The sequence below is a fragment of the Falco peregrinus genome, chromosome 5, assembly GCF_023634155.1.
Source record: "Falco peregrinus isolate bFalPer1 chromosome 5, bFalPer1.pri, whole genome shotgun sequence".
NCBI lineage: Eukaryota > Metazoa > Chordata > Aves > Falconiformes > Falconidae > Falco > Falco peregrinus.
In genome coordinates this window covers 64,844,089-64,858,927 of record NC_073725.1, presented here as the reverse complement: position 1 = coordinate 64,858,927, position 14,839 = coordinate 64,844,089, and the positions used below count along the sequence as shown (strand labels likewise).

General features: G+C 50.8%; 1 protein-coding gene and 1 non-coding gene across 5 annotated transcripts in view; both read right to left on the bottom strand.

Moving 5' to 3' along the window:
- The window catches only part of LOC114010602 (translation initiation factor IF-2-like), a 33,432-nt gene extending 19,875 nt beyond the window's left edge, over nt 1-13,557 (bottom strand). The window contains exons 1-4 of one of the 4 annotated variants that reach the window (XM_055803988.1): nt 12,178-13,557; nt 10,975-11,321; nt 10,783-10,882; nt 2,393-9,590 (exon numbers count right to left, since the gene is read on the bottom strand). In XM_055803988.1, the coding sequence (XP_055659963.1) occupies nt 10,879-10,882; nt 10,975-11,321; nt 12,178-13,167 (1,341 nt within the window). In that variant the 5' untranslated portion in view covers nt 13,168-13,557 and the 3' untranslated portion in view covers nt 2,393-9,590; nt 10,783-10,878. Of the gene's footprint in view, nt 1-2,392; nt 9,591-10,782; nt 10,883-10,974; nt 11,322-12,177 lie in introns of those variants that run through there. The other 3 variants (XM_055803989.1, XM_055803990.1, XM_055803991.1) reach the window with 3 other exon arrangements.
- LOC114010603 (small nucleolar RNA SNORD45) lies at nt 10,303-10,387 on the bottom strand. Its single transcript, XR_003552105.1, has one exon. It is a non-coding gene; the product is annotated as a small nucleolar RNA SNORD45 (small nucleolar RNA).
- Nucleotides 13,558-14,839: the final 1,282 nt, after the last annotated feature.

Below are 14,839 nucleotides of genomic sequence, written 5' to 3'. Positions count from 1 at the left end.
AATTTGAAACTCTTGCATTGTACAACCTGTTTTCCCAAGCTCAACTTTTATGCCTCTTCTCTGTGTTACATACTGTTTTCCAAGAACTTAAGATTATGAGAACTGAACTAAGCATAATATTTCAGCATCTGTCTCATTAATGACATGAAATAATGTCTCAATTCCTGTTCATTACTATACCCATACATAGATTCAAGGATGAAGTTACTCCCTTTTGTTATGACATCACACCAACCTTTCCACCATTACACCTAAAGCCTCCTCAGTCATCGCTTACCACAGATATAGTTCCCACATACAAGAAAATGGGCTCCACTTCATCATCCTAATGGGGTTTTGGAGTACTGCAGTAACATACGTTTTATTTGAATAGGCTTTACCTGACTGCTCAACTCTCACTAACATTTATCGCTGTCAAACATATCACAACTTGCAGGTTTGTAGCTGTTGCATTCGCTTCCATATAATCAGGAGAACTACTGAACAGAATCCTTCCTGGCACCTTCCCCAGTAGAGTTGTGCATGGGGCGTGCCGTGGAGCAGTTTGGCTCCGGCCGAGTGCAAAAGTCAGCAGTTCACCATCTCAGCCCAGAAAGCAGGTAGCCCAACTTTTGTGGTGCCTTTCATCTGGCTACCGAGGCAGTATGAAAACAACCAACAGAATTGCTTCCTGGCACCTTCTCTGCTCGAGCTGTGCACAGCATGTACCTAACCCTAACCCTAACTCTAACCAACCCTAACCCTAACTCTAACCCGAAACCGAAACCAAACCCTAACCATAACCCCAAACCCCTAACCCTATTCCTAACCCTAACCCTAACACTAACCTGAAACTGAACCTGAACCTGAACCCTAACCCTAACCCGAACCCTAACCCTAAACTGAACACGAACCCTAACCGTAACCCTAACCCTAACCCTAAACCCTAACACTAACCTTAACACTAACCCTAACCGGAACCCTCACCAAAAACCCTAACCCTAACACGAACCCTAAGAGTCTAACCCTAACCCTGAGTCTAACCCTAACCCTAAACCTAACCCGAACCCTAACCCAAACCCGAACCCGAACCTGAACCCTAACCATAACCCTAAACCTCACCCTAACCCGAACCCGAACCCTAACCCGAACCCTGACCCCAACCCTAAACCTAACCCCAACCCTAACCCGAACCCAAACCCTAACCCTAACCCGAACGCTAACCCTAACCCCAACCCTAAACCTAACCCCAACCCAAACCCTAACCTGAACCAGAACCCTAACCCTAACCCTAACCCTAACCCTAACCCAAACCCTAACCCTAAGAGGCCTGAACCCTAACCCGAACCCGAACCCTAACCCGAACGCTAACCCTAACCCCAACCCTAACCCTAACCTGAACCAGAACCCTAACCCGAACCCTAACCCTAACCCTAAACCTAAGAGGCCCAAACCCTAACCCGAACCCGAACCCTAACCCTAACCCGAACCCAAACCCAAACCCTAACCTTAACCCTAACACTAACCCAACCCTAACCCTAACCCGAACCCTAACCCTAACCCAAACCCTAACCCTAACCCTAAGAGGCCCTAACCCGAACCCGAACCCAAACCCTAACCCTAACCCGAACGCTAACCCTAACCCCAACCCTAAACCTAACCCCAACCCTAACCCTAACCTGAACCCGAACCCTAACCCTAACCCGAACCCGAACCCTAACCCTAACCCCAACCCTAACCCTAACCCGAACCCTAACCTGAACCCAAACCCGAACCCTAACCCTAACCCTAACCCTAACCCAAACCCTAACCCTAACCCGAACCCTAACCTGAACCCGAACCCTAACCCTAACCCTAACCCAAACCCAAACCCTAACCCTAACCCTAACCTTAACCCTAACCCTAACCCAACCCTAACCCTAACCCGAACCCTAACCCTAACCCAACCCTAACCCTAACCCAACCCTAACCCTAACCTGAACCCTAACCTGAACCCTAACCCTAACCCAAACCCTAACCCTAACCCAACCCTAACCCTAACCCAACCCTAACCCTAACCCAAACCCTAACCCTAAGAGGCCCTAACCCGAACCCGAACCCGAACCCTAACCCTAAAAGGCCCTAACCCTATCCCTAAGAGGCCTCTCGTAGCTACAACTTTCCTCACTTGAAGGTTTCTTTCTGCATAACTAGATAACAGCGTTGTTTTCACTGCCCGTTCTTTGTTTCTCATCCTCCCCAACGCTGACTACCTTGGTGAGAAGACCCTGCATAACAACTGTAGAGAGTGAGTCAGCTTGACCTAGCTTTGTGAGCTCTGAATCACAGTTGGGTAATCGGGGAATTTAGACAAGCCCCACCCCGCCCCCACTGCCCACCCACCCCCCACCCCCCACCCCATCCTGCCTTTGGACTTATTTCAGTCCAGGACCAGTCCATTTCCATCACATTTAGGTGGAGCTTGAGTGACTTTAGCCATGCCTATTGTTGTTACTAACTGGTGTTGTGTGCCTACTGAGGCGTAGTAGTACCTTGGAAGCAGGCATCTTTGAGATGGAGGTGTGCGTTAGTATTACAATGAGATTATTTCAGCTGAGGAAAGTGAGCCAACCATTATGATGAAATTCGCCACAGACATCTCCTGGATTCTTCATGTGACAACTGGTGTGCAGCTTATCAGCTGTGTGGTGCCATCTGGTTCCCTTTCCTGCGGGGAGCATGGTGTCTCCACACCGCACCATCCTTCATCACCGCTATCCACGTGCGCTGAGCTGCCAGGAGGTGTTGCTTAGGGAACTGTGGTGATATGGATTCTGTGCATGCCAACCATCCTGAAGGCCATAGCTGTATTTTACCCTAAAAAAGCTTTCCGTAATACTACACTTCAGTTAGGACGCAATTTTCTCGAATTCCCCCCCCCGCCCCAAGGTGATTTTCCCACACACCTGCAGGCAGCAGGACTAATGTCATCTCCTTTTGCCTGCTTGGGCTTGGACTAAAATCCCTTCCCTGACTATTCTTTAGCTTTTACAGCCTTTGAGCCTTCCCTTGGGCCTGGTTGATAGTCCTTTGCCATTTCACCCTGTTCACAGCCAGCGTGAGTCTAGGTACCGACTATCTCAAAGAATTTCAGTTACACGATAAACCTGCTTTTTTATAAATTAATTTTAGCATTTTAATTGCTTTCAAAGGGAACTATGGGAAATCCTGTCCGCACGGTGGCCTAGCATAAGCAATGATGGAAAGGTGCATCAGATGTAACCTCCGTGTCAGCTCAGTGTGCCTCAGACAGACTGCATTTGGCACTTCGTGGCATGCTGTGCAGCTCCAGAAATTAATGCTAGGGAAAAAAATGGGCAAAAATAATAGTCATGTAGAAACACGAGTTAAGAAGAAATGCTATAAATTAGGTATTTCTGTTGATTGAGGAAGTTGATCTTGCTTGTGGATCTTTGGGGTGTGAACTTGATGCTGCACAGCTCGTTTTTCATTTGACATGCCTTGAATTATTTTCGAAGAGATAGAAGAGAAGCTTATGAGATAGAATAAGTTATTGAGTCTTCCTAAAACGCTCACAATTATGTATAAAGCCAAAGTGAAGGATGATGGAATAAAATTCTGTGCTTTATAAGTAAATACAGTACACTTAAACCTGATCTCCATGCAGGGTCCTAGTTATTTCTCTTTTTAAAATCCAAAAGAAGTTTAGGAAGTCTTAGAGGTTGGTATTGTGGGAATTCCACAAAAAATTCCACATAAGCAAGGCTCTTTGAACGATTATTTTTTAAATTGGTCCTAACTACAGCCAGTTAGCGATTTAATGTTGAAATGTATACTTGCTCTCCTATAAATCAGTATTTCATTTGCATTTCAGTGCTGTAAGTCATGACAAATTTGGGAAGAGCCCAAGGGAAACTTTTCATCCTGAGATACAGAAGGTAGAAGGAGACTTCTTTTTTTTTCTTGGTTGTGGCTTTTTTGTGTTCTATCATAATGTCTGGAGACATGTTAAGAGAAGTGAAAACCCCATTGTTTTGAGACATACTGGATACGACAGTTTTGTTAGGGGGTTTATTCCGTGGTTAGGAGTTAGTGAATTAGAAAAGACCGTGGTAAACATGTCTGCAGAAATTGAACAAATGTTTAATCTAACGACAGACGCAATCAGCTGATTGAACCAGGAAGTAAAATCTTTGAGTAAGGTGGTAATTCAAAACAGAATGGCCCTGGACTTAATTACCCTAAAGGAAGGGGGAGTATGCATGATAATAAACCAAAGTTGTTGTGTATACATAAACCAAAGTAATCAAATTGAAACAGACATCTATAAGATATGGAACAAGGTTCAGATTTTGCATTAAATTACTAAAGATGATTTCTCATGGAGTTTTGAAGCTATATGGAACAAACTGACTTCGTGGTTACCTAATTTAGAATGGTTAAAGCATGCTTTTGTTATAATACTTATTGTAGTAGTTTTAGGAATATTAATATGTATATTACTTAAATGTTTTGTTTGGTCCTGTCGAAGAATGATCATAAGATATGATCATTTTCTGTAGTTGTAAAAGAATTTACAATAGCTGTTAGAAAAGGGGGGAATGAATAGTGAATGCTGTACCACATATCTAAAGGATGACGCACCTATGTTTAGCTAAAAGTCGGGAAATGTCCAAGGACCCTTATTGTCAACATGACAGATGCACAGACTGCTAAGTCCTTGGGTTGGTTATCTTTAGAAAGGACATCTGGTCTTAGATTCCTGTTGTACATGCAACGTGGCAAAGATGGAGACTTTAAACATGGCCGCTAAGGAATAGAGTCTGCGCAGAGACAACTCCTCAAGGACGTTGCCCAGGCACAAGATATGTAAATGAATTCTCAGAATTGTAATGAATATGTAAACAATTTCCTGGAAAGCTATTGAATAGGTAGGATTTGCTTGTATAAAGGAGGGACTGAAAACTCCCCTCGGTGTGCATGACTTTGGTGGAGCGATCTCCCATGCACCCAGCGCTGCCGAATAAAGATAACCTCCGCTCACTCAAATATTAGTGACTGATTCTTTAAATCAAGAGGCAGCTTCTTTGAGGTTAGGTTGTCCCACCTGCCCTTCTAATCTCAAAACATAGACCACCAGTGGGTGCTGGAGATAACAGTAACCAACAACTTGTCAGCAGAGGTGCTGGAGGGAGTGAAATGTTCCCTTCTTTAGAAAACCAGTGGAAGCAAGGCTATTGGAGTTGATTGTCAAGGTTGGAAGATGCTTAAAGAGATCGTTTTTTGCAACTGGTGTATGAAAATGTAGTACAAGATACACCAGATGACTATGTAACTACCCTGACATTTGGCAGGTTACCGAGCTCAAAACGCTTGGATGTGCAGGTTATGTACCCAAGTACATTCTAGCAGTCAGGCCCAGGCTAATTTTTGGGGTTTTTTTACTTTTTTATTTCAAAATCTGGAGGTTTTTTTACATCTCTGTGTACTATTCCTGGAGACAACATTATTTCTGAAAAAAAAAAAAAACCAAACCAAAAACAAACACACCCTACCCTTTCGCTCATGAGGCCAGACATCGTGTTTTGAGCATCATCATGGGTGCTGAACCATTACAGGACGCTTTGTCACAAAGTGTGATGAGCAGGAAAGATTCAAAGGGGAGTGCTGTGGGTAGCAAGGGTCCAAGGGTGGGTGTCACTAGGGAAATTTCTGGGGGCCCTTGTTAGGCACTTGGACTTCTGCGCATCTCCATTCTCATTGGGTCCGCAGTTAACATATGTGATAGGTTTGCATGGACATTCAAAGGTGTAACGTAGCATGTGAGCTTGATGCATTGAAATCTTCCGGGGGAGGGTATGTATGAATGCTAGCAAGCGTCAGGGAGGGCTGACATCTAATATCTATATCCTTTTCATATTCAAGGTTAAAATACTAATTACCTTTGTCTTTTGGGGGATTTTGGAGATTTTGGTGGGTTTTTTTGGGTCTGTGTATGTTTGTGGTAAGTTTAGTGCTTTATTTTTGAATGCAGCTTGTTTTCGTACATAGGACCACTGTTGTTTATTGCATTAAGGGTTTTCTTATTCTGCCAGCTGACCCTCTCAGTTACTTTCTCCTTCCTTTTCTGTGATACCTTCTTTTATTTCCTACAGCAGCAGTTAGTTCCCTCCCAGTAGACTTAATTTCACCTTCTTCCCATTTTTATGTCCACTAAAATACTCTGCATAGAACAGTTGTTGTCAACATCGGTATGTGATGATGACTTTCCACATGACTGCCTGTGAGGAAGAGGGGAAATTCATATCTCTTTTAGGACAATATTTGCTGGTATTGTCACCCATGAAAATGAGTTACTTATTGTTTATCTTATTCAAAAAAAAACTGAAAATCCAACTGCTGATATGACTGCTTTATTTATGTAGATTCAGGCCTTTTAATGAAAGATTACTGTCTCCTGCAGGTAGCTGGAAACACTGGCAAAAAGTTTCCAACAGTCTCATGTACATGGTAAAGTATTTTCTTTTCCTGCTTATTGTGACCTTTAGCTTCCAAGTGTTTCTGACCATTTCCTTTGAACATCTTTGCATTGCTATCTGTGGTAACAGCAGCACTGCTTCAGGAGGGAGGACAATGGTGAAATTTTGTTAGAGATATTTAGAACTATCAGGAACAAATAGAAAAACGTTTTCTGAAAGTGCTGCCGCATGGGTGTGGGAGAACATGGAGGAGAATGTGTCTGGGCAGTCTCTCAGCCTCACTTGTTCTACAAAACTTTGCTTCCCTGCTGTAAAGCAACCTCAGGTACGGTGTTTGGTCTAGGACCTGAATATCAGTATCTCTGAAAGGGATGTTTTAGAGAAAAGCTCTTGAGAATTTCAAGACAATTCAGAACTTTCAGAGTAAAATTTCAGTTGTGAAGGACTTCCTCAAATATCTATAAATACACATTGGCCAGAATGATACTGGTAGTTTACAGAATCATAGAATGGTTTGTGTTGGAAGGGACCTTTAAAGGCCCCCTAGTCCAGCCCCACTGCAGGAGGCAGGGGCATCTTCAACTAGATCAGGTTGCTTACAGCCCTGTCCAACCTGACCTTGAATATTTCCAGGCACGGGGCATCTGCCACCTCTCTGGGCAACCTCTCCCAGTGTTTCACCACCCTCATCATAAAAAATTTCTTCTATCTAGTCTGAATCTACCCTCTTTCAGTTTAAAACCACTAAGCCTTGTCCTATTGCTACAGGCCACACTAAAACGTCTGTCCCCATCTTTCTTATAAGCCCCCTTTAAGTACTGAAAGGCCACAATAAGGTGTCCCCAGAACCTCTTCTCTGGGCTGAACAACCCCAATTCTCTCAGCCTGTCTTAGGAGAGGTGCTCCAGCCCTCTGATCATTTCTGTGGCTCTCCTCTGGACCTGCTTTGCCAAGGACTCTGGAGCCGGATGCAGTACTCCAGGGAGGTCTCATGAGAACAGAGAGGCAGAATCACTTCCCTTGACCTGCTGGTCATGCTTCGTTGGATGCAGCCCAGGATATGGTCAACTCTCTGCCCTGCGAGCACAGGTTGCTTGCTCGTGTCCATTTTTTGACCCACTGGTACCCCCCAATGCCCTCTCTGCAGGCCCGCTGTCACTCCCTTCATGGTGGATGCGCAGAGGCGTTACTGGCAAGGCTCAGGACAGCGCATACGCAGAACTGGCCTGACGCCTCGGGCCGCGGCTCCCAGTTGGGGGTGTGTGTGACGCATTGAGATTCGCGCATGCGCAGTAGCATTACTGGCAACCTAAGGGCAGCGCATGCGCAGAACTGGCCTGACGCTGGCACATAGGGGGCTCGAACCGTGCATACGCAGAAGCGGCCTGGCACAGAGGTGTGCAGCTTCGAGGCCCGCAAAGGCAGAGCCCTGGCGTTGCCGAGAGAGGGGGAACTGAAACCATGGAGGGGCGCAGCCGCTCCGCACCCCCGCGGTCTCCAGGCTGGGGGGCTTCTCGCTAGGGGCGGGGCTGTTGCAGCAGCGAGCACCCACAAGCTGTGTTTCTCCCGGGGCAACGTGCTCGGGCAACGTGCTCGGGGGACGGCAGCGGTAGCTTCTTACCATGGGCACAGCAGCAGGCGCCGCAGCACCACCCCGCAGGCAGCACGGGATCGTGATGCCGTTTTCAACGGCTGGCAGCACCGAGTGGGGAGGCGCCACCACGAATGCACAGCGCCAGGGCTGCAGCAGCGCTCCACCAACCCTGTACTGAGCACTGGCCGGGCGAGCACTGGCCAGGATCTCGGCCCAGTTCACACCGCCTGGCCACAGGAACTGCTCACTGCAGCTCCAGGGTTCACTTCACTCTGCCCTTTGCCCACTCACAGCCCAGCCACTATTACCCATTGCCTCTGTACCAAAAAGCACCCGCACGGCTCGAGCGGTTAAATCTTTTGCATCTGACAGCTTTAACAGTTGGGTGGTTCTTTCTGTCCATGCCCCCACCCCATTACCAAGGGAGAGCCAGTAGCATGGGGAACCCGTGGCACAAGGTGCAGGGGGGGCCAGGTGGATGGTGGGGTCCTACGGATAAGCCCCAGCGATTGCTGTTGTTAAAGGAAAAATTTACGTAGATGTGGATACTTTACAAATATTTATAAGATACTGGGCTTGCTTTTGTCACAACTCAGAGCCGGGCCACCACCCCAGTGAGTGGCAGAGAACCAAGCGATACAGCACAGCTTATATACGCTTATCAAATCATTAGTCAATGTCTGAAGGTTTTAGGAGTTTCCTTTGGTCCTGTCAGTTCTGCAAATCCATCAACTGACTGTCCCAGGTGATTCATCTCCTTGGCTTCAGGCTCTTCCTCGGTTCCAGGCTTCTCCTCGGATCTTGATCTTCTTTCTGCCTGCTTTAACTCACACACTCCTCCAAGTGCGCTTAGTCTTTGAACAAGCAATTCCTATTCTAATATACTAATTTTTCTAAAACCACCTGTGTTTCTGAGAGCACTTCTGTATACAAATTGACCATCTGTTGTTTCTCTGTTCTCCCACCAATTAACTAGACTGGGTTTTAAACCAGCCTTGGATTAGGGCTACGCTAGGGACGAGGCCTGATTCTGCCACTCAGCTGCTTCAGCACTTTACATTTCTTAATTCAAAATACATTTTCTTTAACAGACGATACGGAACAAAATGCTAAAACCCCAGGTTTTACAACAAACAAAAAATACCCAAACCCTAAACAGTGCCTCTGAACTGTTTCCCTTTCCATCCAACCGGTGGAAACTTCCTCAGTAAATGACAAGTGTCCATGACCACCCAAGTGATCTGTGCTTACTGAGCCGGTAAGCAAACAATACCTTTTCAGCTGGCACATGTATCCAAATATATACCCAAAGAAACTCCATTAGTGTCACTTGCAAAGAGCTCTGGGATCTTACAAGCTTACCTGTAGTGCCCCTATAGGGAACTGCAGAGCTGTGGACTCCCAGACATACTGGGGCACAACACTTGGCCTGCCTGAAACATTGAGGAGGCTCTCGGATATCCAGACAGCAGCAGAAACCGTTCTGATTTTACAGCAAGGCTGACCACACTTGCCAGTTTTCTTTTGCTTGCTCACACCTGGAAGCCAAACCAGAACAGCTGCACACACAGCACAACAATTGCTCAGCACACCTATACCAACAGAGCTATCCTAAAGCACACCTGGAGTCACTCATACCCTAAGTCAACATCTACAGCGGAACCTGGCTGCAAGCATTGACACAATGTCATATGGGGTCAAACTGACGCACACCAAAAAATTAGTAAAACACGCCTCCTTCTCTGCCACATCAGGTATCCCGCTCCTTCAGCTGAGCTGTAACTGTTACATTATTTCCCAAATGCAAAGGCAAAGAGAGAAAATATAACCACAGCATGCTCCTTAAAAAGCAAATATGCACAGGCAACCGTTCATTGTGTGTGACCAACGGACGATGTGGCCACAGCCCTTCAAACTTTCAGGAAGCCTAGGCGGGACTAAACGGTGCTTGCAAACAAAGAACATGCCTGCTCATTAAGACAGGCTGGTCAAGTTTGCTACCAAAACTCTACATCAGCACTTGCCAACCCTGTCCAGCTTTGGGTAGCCAGAGCCGCACTCAGATCACTTGAAAGCATCTCCTAGTAGTGGCCAGTACTAAGCTCAGAGCTGTACCTCCCTGACGCCTACATGGAGGAAAACTCAAACTGTGCCCCCTTCTCCTTAAGGTTCCTTAGAGCTTGTGACAGGAATTTCATCCCACTGCTTGGAAAAGCTCCAAGGTTGCAGCTTAAGGGAACCAGAGTTCCCTGGGTCTCAGAGTAATTCTAGAGCTAAAGTGGTGAGAGACATCAACTCTAGATCAGACTACACGTGCCAGCACTCACCACTGACCCAGCATGGCAACCTCCTTCTGTCCTACCCAAAGGTTTCAAACCCAACACACTGTCTTCCTATGGCAGGAAGCTACCTTATTTATAATTTGTAACACCATTAACGTGTTCCGTGAGACGGGACTACAGATATATTATGCAGACAAGCAAGGTGCCATTTGGAAGCACCGGAGCCTTATGGCGAGACATTTTTTCTACAACAGAGAGCACAACGGTGAATAAACAAAGACTGAGTCCTTCTCCTCAAGGGAAAAGCATGCAGCAGATCAATGACTGTTGAACAGGCGGGCAGAATTCTCAGAAAAAGCAACCCCTAACTCTCAACAACAAAGAGAAAGTTAATCTTTTTAATAAAAGCACAGCTGCACTGAAACAAGTCAACACTTAACATACTCACCTGTCCTCCTCCCAAATGAAGGTGTATAGGCAACATGTTTCTCTGGACGTGATGTGCTCAGGACACTAGGTTTTCTTACCCCATCCTTTCACAGTGTCACCTTTAAAAAACACCAAGAAAAGGTCAGTTGTGGTGTTGCCTTGGGAGATTCCCGTGCCTGGGGGAAGTCAGGAATTCCAAAGTAGTAAGTACCTGTTTGGACACAGACCTTCCTGAGGTGCCCCCTGCCTCCAGATATCTCCCTGGACCCTGAGCAGCACATACAGGTGCAGAGAGGAAAAGAATGATAGGGAACAGACCAGAGAAACTGGGGGTAGACAGGCGGGTGTGGGTGGGGAGAAAACCTTAAAAGAGATGGATACAGATAAGGACAGAGATGTAAAGGGAAAACCAGCCCTGGGCTGCAGGACAGAGAGGATGAAGAAAAGGGGAGAAGGAGAGGGAGTAGGACAATAGCAGAGACAGTAAAAAGGGAGCAGCAGAATGAGAGATAAAGGCAGAAGGGAAGAGGGAGCAGGACAGAAGAATAGAATGGAGAGCTACAGGGAATCAAAACATGATGGGTTTGTATGGCAAGGTTTGGGGAGGAGGAAGAGGAGAAAGAAGAAGAAACAATGTGTGATCAACTGACCACAGCTGCCGTTCCCCATCCCCCTGCACAGAGGAGACAGGGAAATCGGGAGTAAATTAAGCCCAGTAGAAGCAAGGGCTGGAAGGAAGGTGTTTTGAAGATTTGCTTTTACTGCTGGTTCTCCTGCTCTGATTTGACTGCTAATCAATCGCACTGATTTCCCCAAGTTCAGCCTGTTTTGCCCATGAAGGTAATAGCGGAATGATCTCCCCATCCTTATGCCGACTTGCAAGCTTTTTGTTATATTTTCTCTGCCCTGTCCAGCGGAGGAGGGGGAGAAGTAAGATGCTGCAATGAAGAGACGGGACGCAGCTTGATGCAAGCAAATGTCGATTTATTGTATAGAAACACAGGTATATATACTTTCAGAAATTGCACACTTCAAACAGATTGGTTCCCTTTGAGCTAAGCATTGCATACCAGGCAATCCCAGATTGGTGGTCAACTACCATCAATCAACAGCAAGGTGTTATCTTTCCTTGGCGCCATCCTTGGCACCATCCGTCCCCCACTCCTCTATGCTCTCTCAGTTGTTGTCTAGACAAGCTCGAGCACATTCCCCTCAGCTAATGGATTCCAGCCCGCTCCTGCAGTAAGAGCAGCTTTGGTCCAGCCCAGGTCACCCCATCACACACACACAAAATCACAGCAGCACAGGAAAAAGGCGGCGGGGGGGGGGGGGGGGGGGGGGGGGCGCAGAGGAGGGGCAGGGCGGGCCTGGGATACACAAGAGGGGAGACAGGGTCCCAGTGACCCGGACTCACCACAGCTCTCGTTTTTGGTACCGCTGTGAAAACGTGACAGTTCAGACGCTTCTTTACCCCTCTCTCCTCCCTCCCTCCCGCAGAACGCCGGTCGCTTGGCTGCCCCCACCACCTACGGTAACCCCCGGGTGTCTCACAGCTCTTCCTCGCAAGACGCGGCCTCCCGGACACGTCGCGTCGCTCCCTCGTGCACCGGGGGCCGCCCCACGCTGTGGGTGACACACGGACCCCGCGGGTGACACGGGGACCCTGCTGTGCACGCTGGCACCCGGCTGCTGCGGGCTGCGGGGCTGGTCCCCCCTCGCCGCAGGGGCAGGCTCTCTGTGCCCGCAGCAGGAGGCAGCTGCTGCCCGCCTGCCCTCGGATTCCTTCTTCGCCTCTCCCCGGCCGGCCCAGCTCCTGCCCCCAGCCGGGCCGTGCCCCCCGGTCCCCTCCCGCACCCTCTCTGCGGGGGCGAGGCCGGGCAGGGACAACCCCCGCCAGCCCGAGGCGGCGCGGTCCCCGGCAGAGGGACAGAAGCACAAGTGACCGCGACCGGCGCCGCTCGGCCCTGCCCGGAGCCGCTCCTGCAGGCCCTTCCCGAGCAGCAGCGGGGGGCCGGCTGGCCGCCGCCGCGGCAGCGCCGGGGGCACCTGAGGTTGGGACCCGGCTGCGGGGGAGATGCTCAGCCCCTGCGGCGGAGGCGGGGGACGGCCTCCTGCTTCCCCTCCTCCCTCCCCTCTGCCCCCGGCCCCGGCTCGCCGCCAGCGGACCGGGAGCCTGACGCAGCGGGCGGCTGAAGGTTCCCCTGCCGCCCCCCGCCCAGGCGGCCGGCGGGCAGGACCCCCCCCCCCGCCCCCGCCTCCGCCTCCGCCGCAGGGGCTTGCTCGTGGACCCCGCGCTCCTGGCGCTCCCCTGCCGCCGCCTCGGCCTGATATGGAGAAATAGTGTGAAATGGGGACAATGGACATCGATCGTGATTGTATATGTCTGCTCAAGGAATGTGGGCATGGTGACTGGTCATGGGTGCGGTGTCTGGTCACATAGTCACACAGCTTTGAGGAGACACCTACCCTTCTTCCTCTAACAAAGGGGCTATTTATAAAAAGGATGAGAAAAGGATGAGAGACATTCCAATGTTATCTAGAGGGAGGGAGTGCTAAGTCTTCTTGCTGAAGAAGATCGGATGGTCACAAGGACATGAATCACCTACAAACCTGCAAGACCACCACATTCCAGGCAAAGGACTGATAAGCTAATTAACATACGAAGCGAGAGTAAGGGGATTTAGGTAACGAATATGTATAGGTGTTAATTGAATATTCATTTGTTTTATTGTATAAATGTGAGATGGTTCGTCACTTCGGGCATGCACGCTTGTGGAGGAGCGATCCCCCGTGCATCTGCACTCAATAAACATACCTACTTTATAACTTTCGAGTTATAGAGTCTAATTCCGCACGTCAGGCCCGCACCCGGCGCGCCGCCATGCTGCTCCTGCAGCGCGCACCGGGCATGCCGCGCCGCGGGGGCCAGCGCCGGCCGCAAACGCCGGGCTGCAGTTCTGCGCACCGAGCGCCCGTCGGCACCGCGCTCGGGGGCCGGCAGCGGCGGCTCCGTACCAGGGGGCAGCAGCGGGCGCCGCAGCACCGCCCCACAGGATGCGCGGGATCGCGATGCCGTCGCATTCGTGACGTACCTTGCAGCACCGCTCCTCCGGTGCCGGGCAGCTCGGCGCCGCTCGGCTGGCCGTGGAGCGGCCGCACTTATGAGCAGAAAAAACTCACGAAACCGGCGATGCAATTAACCTGGTGCCGCGCTGCGTCGGCCACGGCTATAGCGAAGAGCTGCACCGCTCCGCACGGGGACAAGGGCAGCGGGGCCACCCGGCAGCCGAGTCCGCAACAAGCGCAGCTCCCGGCACGGCCCGGGTGACGCGGCGTGGCCACCCAGCCGCCCAGCGCCGGGGGTCCGCGCCTACCGGCGGCTCCGCGGGAGGGCACGGCCGCCCGGCCGCGCAACGCCCCGGGAGCGCTGCCCCTGGCACTCAGCCGCCCTGGGTCCCTCGTGGAAGCCGCTGTCCCAGCCCACGCCGGAGCCCCGCCGATCCCCGCGCTTCCCAACGCGGCTCGGCCCCGCCGCCGGCAGCCGTCCCGTTACAGGGAGGGGCCGCCGCCGCCGGCCCCGCTGCCCGCCCCGGGGTCCCCCCGCCCCGGCCCTCAGCCGGAGCCCCGCGGGGAAAGGGGCCCTGGCCCGACGCCTCCCCCGGGCTCCCTCGCAGCCCCTCGCCCGGCGCCAAGGGGGCGCGGACGCAGCCGGCGGGGCGGCGGGGGGGTTACTCGGGGCACGGGGAGCCAGCCTGCTGCGGGGCAGGTTACCCCCGCGCCCCCGGCTGCCGCAGCCGCGCCCGGCGGTCTGGCGTGGACTGCCGGTGGGTCGGCAGGCTCGCGGGGCGCTGGGCAGGACTGGAGGCTGCCGCAGCAGAGGAGCGGGGTGCGGAGGCCGGGAGAGAGGAGGAAGGAGGCAGCCGGCGGCGCAGGGGCTGCAGTGAGAGTGCGAGGTCGGGAACGGGACAGCGAAGACGGGGACAAGAAAAATCACAGGCACAGCGGGAGGGGGACGGACAGAGAACAGGACAGAGGTGGAGAACGAGGCAGCTGCCGCAGAGGAAGAGAGGCAGGGA